At 39.4% G+C, this 7,733-nt stretch overlaps 1 protein-coding gene across 1 annotated transcript; it reads right to left on the bottom strand.

Moving 5' to 3' along the window:
• Positions 1 to 2,960: 2,960 nt before the first annotated feature.
• Positions 2,961 to 7,458, bottom strand: LOC146633555 (somatostatin receptor type 5-like). Its single transcript, XM_085352335.1, has 4 exons — positions 7,207 to 7,458; positions 4,900 to 5,602; positions 4,448 to 4,786; positions 2,961 to 3,195 (listed from the first exon to the last, which is right to left on the bottom strand). Exons 2-4 carry the CDS (start codon positions 5,563 to 5,565, stop codon positions 3,121 to 3,123), a joined length of 1,080 nt encoding a protein of 359 aa, XP_085208461.1. The 5' UTR covers positions 5,566 to 5,602; positions 7,207 to 7,458; the 3' UTR covers positions 2,961 to 3,120.
• Positions 7,459 to 7,733: the final 275 nt, after the last annotated feature.

Below are 7,733 nucleotides of genomic sequence, written 5' to 3'. Positions count from 1 at the left end.
ATAATAATAATAGTAATAATAATAATAATAGTAATAATAATAATAATAGTAATAATAATTCATTTTTTCAGATTGGTGACTGTTCATTTTTACATTTTCTCTGCCTCTCAAAGAAGCGCTTTTTATACCCCATCATATTCCTAAGTTGACATGTTATCAATTAACCCAACAACCTCCAGCTGTTTCTTTTTAGTACCTCTTAGAGGTCCAGTGTTTTTCAAAATGAGCTAATATTTCCACAAAATATGATAATGTCTCAAACTAAACATCTGATACATTTTCTATGCAAATCAATCCTCTCTGTTTGTATTTACACTTTAGTCAGAGTCTTAATTTTTTTTGGAACTGGGGTTTGATGCAAAGCTTCACTGAAACATGGTCCAAAACACAGAAGTGACATGCAGCCCGCAGTATGCTGTTGAGAAAACAAACACTTCCATCACCCATTCCCTTCAGGTTGCACTGGGACTGACATTTTTCCAAGTCTTAAAAACCACTTTAAATGTTCATATTAATGGCTGAATAATTAGAATTTAGAATATCAACCTTTCTGACATTATTTTTGCTTTTGCATGATTTTCTTACACTTCTTAGATTGACAGAGAATAAAATCCTTTCCTGAAATGATGAGTCGGTTTTTTAGCACCTTTGACACCCTGTCAGTGTTAATGTGGGGATATTATGTGGTTGTTAATGTCATTGCGTCTTTGTATGTGAAAACCCTGCCCAACATTTGTATAATCCTCCTTCCTGTTAAACATAAAATACACTTTCAACAGGTTTAAGGTGCTGAAAACATTCTTAGGAGATTTTGGTCCATATTGACATGACATCCAAAGGTGCTTATTGTCAACTTCAAGACACTGGTTTGAGGTGGTTTGATCTTTATGACACGGTGTGTCATCCTGCTGGAAGCAGCCATCAAAAGACTGGTACATTGCAGTCATGAAGTGGTCAGCATTAATACTCATGTAGGCTTCGGTGTTTAAAATTTCTCAGTGAGCTAATATCCCCTCTACTATTACACCACGACCACCACCAGCCTGAACTGTAAAAACAAGGTAGGATGGAACCATGTTTATTGTTTATGCCAAAAGTCGCAGTAGAAACTCATCAGACCAGACAACGTTCTTAAAATCTTCTGTTATCCAGTTTTGATGAGCCTGTTTCAACCTGTAGACTCAGTTTGCTGTTCTTAGCTGAAAAGACCTGGCACCTAGCATGGTCTTCTGCTGCTGTGGACCATCTGTTGATGCTGTTTTGCATACCTTTGGTGCAATGAGTTATTTGAGTTACCATTACCTCTCACAACAACAAGCCCGCTTTCTCTTTCTCTGACCATTGTGTCTAAATCCACTGAACTGCTGCAGTGTGATTGCCTAATTAGATAATTGTGTTAAGGAATTTAGCAGGTGAACAGGTGTGGCTGCCAAGAGGCCCAGTGAATGCACATATCACAACTGTGCACTTATAATACATCCTGCTGTGTGTCAGCCCCATTCCATATCTACAAATTAGAGAATATACAAACATGTTGCTACTTTAGAAATATTAGATACTTTGTTTTGATGTATGCATTTTATATGTCTAACAGCTCTCATACCAGTGTTTACTTACTATTTGACCATTTTCCTTCATAAGAAAAATGAGACAGCTACTCCCCTTTTACTACTCCTACTACTTTTATGAATGGAAGGAATAATGCATAAAAATATTAACATTTACTATCAGATTCAATGGGAACGTGCTGAAACATACATCTGCTTTTATTTAAAAAAACATACAATCACAGTTAGTGGAATAAATGTACATATAATGCAACTTTGTAATATATATATATATATATATATATATATATATATATATATATATATATATATACACAATTAATTTTGTTTAGTTAGTTACTGTTCTTACTGTCTTGGAGCAACTGTGACCATGGAGATGCAGAGTAACAGACGTCACCGTTTATTAATGGTCAAAGTAGCTTCACTATTTTTTTCCTTCGTATAGGTGACCCATATACAACACATTTAACTTTCATATGCATAACAAACTCAAATTCACTCGTCTTTTCATAATTCACAGTGCTTTGAACACAAAAAAATTCCCTTGTTCCATTCTCACCTGTAAGGCTTTCACAAGTTCATCTGGATTTTTAACCAAGCTCAAAGTCACGACTGGTCACATGCTTTTTGCTTGACTCATGTTACAAATATAAGACGGGTAAGTGCTGCTCAGCAGGTTTGTCCACCAGGTTGAGAATGCTGCTTTACTTCCCCGTGTTGTCCACTCCAGTCTGTCAGACTGACTTTAATATGTCCCAAAAAACCTGTCACATGAAAATCCACCGTAACAGTCATGACCATTCAGCCAGCTTTACATCAATCAACAAGACAGTCACAAGTCTAGTAACAGCAGTACAAACCGAATACTGTAAATTCACAAATTAAAGAACGAACAGTGTCTGAGATAAAGCGGTACAATAGGAGCCCGGGTCAAAGATGGCGTGAATGTAAGGCTAATACCTGATACATGAATATACGTTCAATCTAACGTCATTAAAATGTATACCGGTATTTCCACAGAACTGATTAACTACTTTGTTATACACAGTTTATTTCTAAAGGAATGCTTTCACTTTTCAAAAAAATTAACCTAATTTTCTTTTAAGCTGAGCACTAAAAGACCCCTCTTGTTTTTATCACAGTTACTTCAACACAGAAAAGAGTATGATAGTTGTTTAGTCCCAAATGCGCTCAGTAAGGTAAAGTCAGTACTTTCACTGAAATGCACATTTGACTGAATTAACAGGTAACAGCACCATGACAAGCTAATAGAGGTGAGAAAGCATGGGGTCTAATAATGCAAATTGAAAATTTTCAGCATTTTGTAATCCGATGACGTTTTCTACGTCATCATGACATAAACTTATGCCTTGTATAACACAGTCAGTCTAGTACAAAGTCCATAAAAAATATGCTGCAATGACTTCTTTTTACTCCTTTGAATGTTCCACTCAGGAAGAAATGATCATTAATAAAGGCAGGTTATTAAATGACAAGGGAGAAAGCATCCAGGTTCCATGTGGTATCAAAACAGTACATAGTGGATCAGCAGTCATTGGCCATTCACCACATTTTTTGTATTGAGAGGCTCACTGTGAGCGGTCCTGAGATCCTTCAGCTGGACGGACTATGGAGACAAAAGCAGGCACAATACTGGATTAGAGATGCAGTAAATGCAGCAATGGAAAACATATACATATAGATCTGGATCTGGGTAAGTATTATTACAATTTTCAGACTTATTCAAAAGTACAAGCTGATATTTGCAATTCAGAGACAGGAAGGCATTTAGTTGTGTTGACACATTCACATGCACTTAAAAAAAAGTGCTCAGAAGTTTAGTGTTTCTAGGAAATGCCATTATTTTGAAAGATCTCAACACATATCTGGGCAGGAATGCAGAGGCATATTTTCAGAACTAATCTGTATTCCAGTGAAGGATTGCGTTACTCAATAATATTTCTACTTAATTTTAGCTTGTTTAAAGTGTAACTGATCATTAGACTAACCCTCAAATAAGCCTCTTCAACTTCTTCTTACTCAATGAAATAGAGATATAACGCTTGTTATGAGCTAGCTCTAACCAGACTAGAAATACAAGTGGAGGGTAAGGGTTCACGGGTAACCAAGAGAACAACATCAATATCTCCACTTTGAAGAAACATGCCTCACAAGTTCAGATGAAATGGTACCTGCATGAAAAATGCCCGAGTGTCAATGGTAAACATGTGTTTCTTGGCCTTTCTTGGATTCTGGCCTTCGAAGCAGAGTTGGCAGAAAAGCCACATCAATTAAAAGGAACCGCTTGAGACGCACAAATGTACACAATGTGCAGATGAAGACTGTAAAAATAGCTTGTTTCAGGGCTGTTGTGAGTGTTTTATATATGTTGAGAAAAGAAAAAAAAAGGAAAAGAAAATCTACCCATTTTTCTTTGCTAATCCAATTCATGGCTGCAAGTGCCATGGGAGGTAGACCCTGGATAGGTTGCAGGACCAATACAGAAAGACAGATAACCATTCATGTTCACATTTACACGTGCAGCCAATTTATAAAAGCCAATTGTCCTTGCATGCATGTTTTTGCACTGTGGGAGGAAGCTGGAGTATGTGGAGAGCAACCACGTAGGCACCGTGAGAACATGCACGGATTTAACACCCAGGACTGTCTAGTGCTAACCAGCCAATGCAACCTGTAAGCTGCGGACAATAACCTAAAATACAGCTGTAATCTATGCAAAAACTTTGCACCTAATTGGATCAATAAAAAGGGTTAGGTGACCCCCCGCCACCGCCACCACCCCTTCAAGTGTTAGTGTCTTACTGTTCCTATTAAAACTTTGCACAAATGCTGTATGAGAAAACAGGATATTGGTTTACCTTGGTATCATTCTGTCTACCCTGCAGCACCTGTGCAGCTCTGGCAACATTTGCTTTCTGAAAGCAGAGCACTTTCTGGAAGCTCTCTTTGAAGTTTTTGGAGAGGAAAGCATAAAGAAACGGGTTGGCACAGGAGTTGACGTAGGTGAGGATGACCACGGAAAAGTAGATGTCCATACTGTGCTCAGGGATGATATGAATCAGGTTGACAATGTTGGTGGTGTAAAAGGGAAGCCAACAAAATACAAAGACCAGCACGATGATGACCACCATGCGTGTCACCTTGCGCTCGGATTTGCGCCGCTTAGTCAGGCCTGCACGTTCACGTGCTGACCTCACCTGAAAAGGAAAATTAAAAGAAAGTTTTAATGAGAGCGTGAGAGCAGAATCTCAGCAGAATAACAAAAAAATATATTAGCTAAGTCACAGGGTGCTTTTATTTGTCACTTTACCTTAATGACAATGAAGAGGTAGCAGAGGCAGACAACAATCAGAGGACCAAAGAAGCTCAGGATAGAGGTGTAGAGGATGAAGACAGCAGACCACACATCATGTGGTTCAGGCCAGCTCATGTTGCAGGTCTTAAAGTCCTCCTGTACACTTGAGAAGATGATGACTGGCAGAACAATCAGGAATGACACAACCCAGACTATGCAACTAGTTATCTTCGCCAACCTTGGTTTCCGCCATTTAACACTGCGAACAGGATAAACCACGAAAAGGAAGCGATCGATGCTCATCAGTGTCAGGGAAAAGGTGGATGCAAACTGGCTCATAGCATCAGCAGTCATGCTGATCTTGCAGACAGCTTCTCCAAATGGCCAATAGGAAAGCACGCTGTTGGTCCCTATGAAGGGAATCCCCAGAATGTAGAGTTCATCCGCCACAGCTAAGTTCAGGATGTAAATGTTAGTTGCTGTGTTCATTTTTGCATAGCGGGCCATCACGTAGATGGCCAGTGTGTTACCCAGAAAACCCACGATGAAGACGATGGTGTGGATGATGACAATGACCTTGTTAAACGGTAGCAGCATGGTGGTGTTTGAGAAACTGTCCGCAGTAAAGTTGTAAGTGGAAGAGATGCTGACATTCTCAAATATCCCACTGTAGTCCTCCATCTTCAAGGAGGTAGAGCTGATGTCCACTGGAGTTATGCTAGAAAAAGTCACAAAAGAGAAAAAGACAGAGTTGTACAATTATTATACCACAAACCTAAATCACCCCGTAAATGTTTTCACTGCTGCAAATGCATTTGCAGTGCTGTTAACAATCTGTGTGCTTTCTATGAGGTTGTTATCTGGATAGAGAGTTCAGAAGTCTGCATACATGACAGTCACTCTCTAGCCATAAATGTACCAGAATATTATTAATGCTACTTGCACACTGGTGCACACTGACACGGTAGTGAGTAAAGTTCTGTTTGTGCACCTCTGCTGCTGCAGTGCATATGAAAAGAGCTATAGTTTATTATATTGTGGAGGATTTACTATTCTGTAGGTTTCTGCTTTAGGAACTCTATTTTTGCTGCCCTTTGGATCACAGAGAATCAGCAACATATGGGGAGAGCACCGATTTCTTCATATTTACCAGGAGAAACTCTCCAGTGAATACTCTGAGTGAAAGAGAGAGTAAAGAAAATGCCTCCCAAGGCTCTTGAGTTCACTTCTTCTCACATATGCTCACTGCTGCAATCAAAACAGTTGCCACTTCACCAGAACAGGCAGCCGTGATCATCATTTTATGTGTTTGTGGCCAGCACAAGCATTACGTATTTGATTACATTCGCTTTTTATATTAAAGAAAAAGGACATGATAATCTATATTGCATTTTCACAGATCTAGGAGGATTCTTCCCTTTGGTTTAACCCCCCCAACCTTTAAGTGAGATTTTTTAATGTATATTTGTTTGAGGCGCTAAACTAAACCAAAACGATGTAATTCAAATGAGAGATATTTTCAAAAGCTGGTACAGATGCAAAGCTCAAAGCAAAACTGCAGACTAACTTCAGCTGAACCAATTCATCAGACATAAAGAGAGTAAAAAGTGGCAAAAACAATCAACTTTCTTCTCCTATTTACAGCTTCTACCTTTTTTTTATGTTGTTGTTGCTGTTAAAAACACCCCAAAACCTTCAAACTGGTATTCTGTTTCATGTTGGCATCTCAAAGTTGCCCCCAGGCGCCATAAACGTGTCACACGATGTAAAACAACAAAGAGTAATGATGGCAACGACCAAAGCAGCCAGCATTCTAATAGTTAATAATCCGCGCACTTGTAGTAACTGCTCCTTCGGTAGCTCACTTAAATAATCTTATAACTGCCTGTTGTCGGGCGTTCCCAGCTGAAGCTGTGAAAATTTGTTGCACAAATAAATAGTGTGACGTAAATATTAACCGAAACACGCTGAAAAACAAAGGAGTGACGCGCAGCCCGCAGTATAATGTTGAGAAAACAAAATATGTCCAGCCCCTGAGCCTTCAGGCTGCTTTAAGCTTGCCATTTTTGTTTTCCACCATAGCCCCCAGTTAAGGGAGACAGTTTAACCGTTCATATTCATATTCAATAAACGAAATCAACTAAACTACTACTTTCATAAATAAAACTTTAAGGCTTCTTGAACATTTTTCTAAGCATGACAACGTATTTTTGCCCACTTTTGGTAAATATTAGTTAAACTATTAAAATACCTCTTCGAATATTCTTTAAACTCAGTCTAAGTTAACATGTAATTCATGTCCAAGCATTTGCTTCCACCAACCTGTGCGCTCCCGTGCGCCTCTCCACGACCCAGCGCGTCTTAGGCACTCATGCGCTTTTGGAAACGCCAACGCTCCTTTCACAATTTCTTTTAAACAGGAAGCATCTCACTTGACTTCTCATTTTGTGCCATCTTCCCGAAGTCTCCGTGGTCCAGTCTCCATAACCAGCCACGCCAAGACTGCTGTTATCTTCGCCTCCCCACGATTTTCCTCAAGCTTCTTCTAGAGAAGAAAACCCAGTGTGCGGAGAGATGCTCTCCTGCAATGATGAGAAGGTCTTGTAGTATCCACGACTCACTGTGAGTGTTAATGTGTGGGGAAACTTCGTCCCGCCTTCGGATGAGGAAGCCCCACCCACGAGGTCAGTTGTTGGTATAAAAGCATGCATTACAGCCCTCCTTTCCTTTAATTTTTTACTGCGACTTTTATTGCCGCCCTTTAGGTTAATGATAACATGACACTTTTACCATTATTGTGAAAATAGTGGAGGGAGATGGAGCAGTGCCAAGCTCCAGCCAGAGGAATA

This window comes from Diplotaxodon limnothrissa, linkage group LG4, assembly GCF_057381915.1.
Source record: "Diplotaxodon limnothrissa isolate DT_005_m linkage group LG4, D_limnothrissa_male_GT1.1, whole genome shotgun sequence".
In the NCBI taxonomy this organism is placed as follows: domain Eukaryota; kingdom Metazoa; phylum Chordata; class Actinopteri; order Cichliformes; family Cichlidae; genus Diplotaxodon; species Diplotaxodon limnothrissa.
Note: the sequence above shows the minus strand (reverse complement) of the source record. Positions and strands in the feature narration are given on the sequence as shown.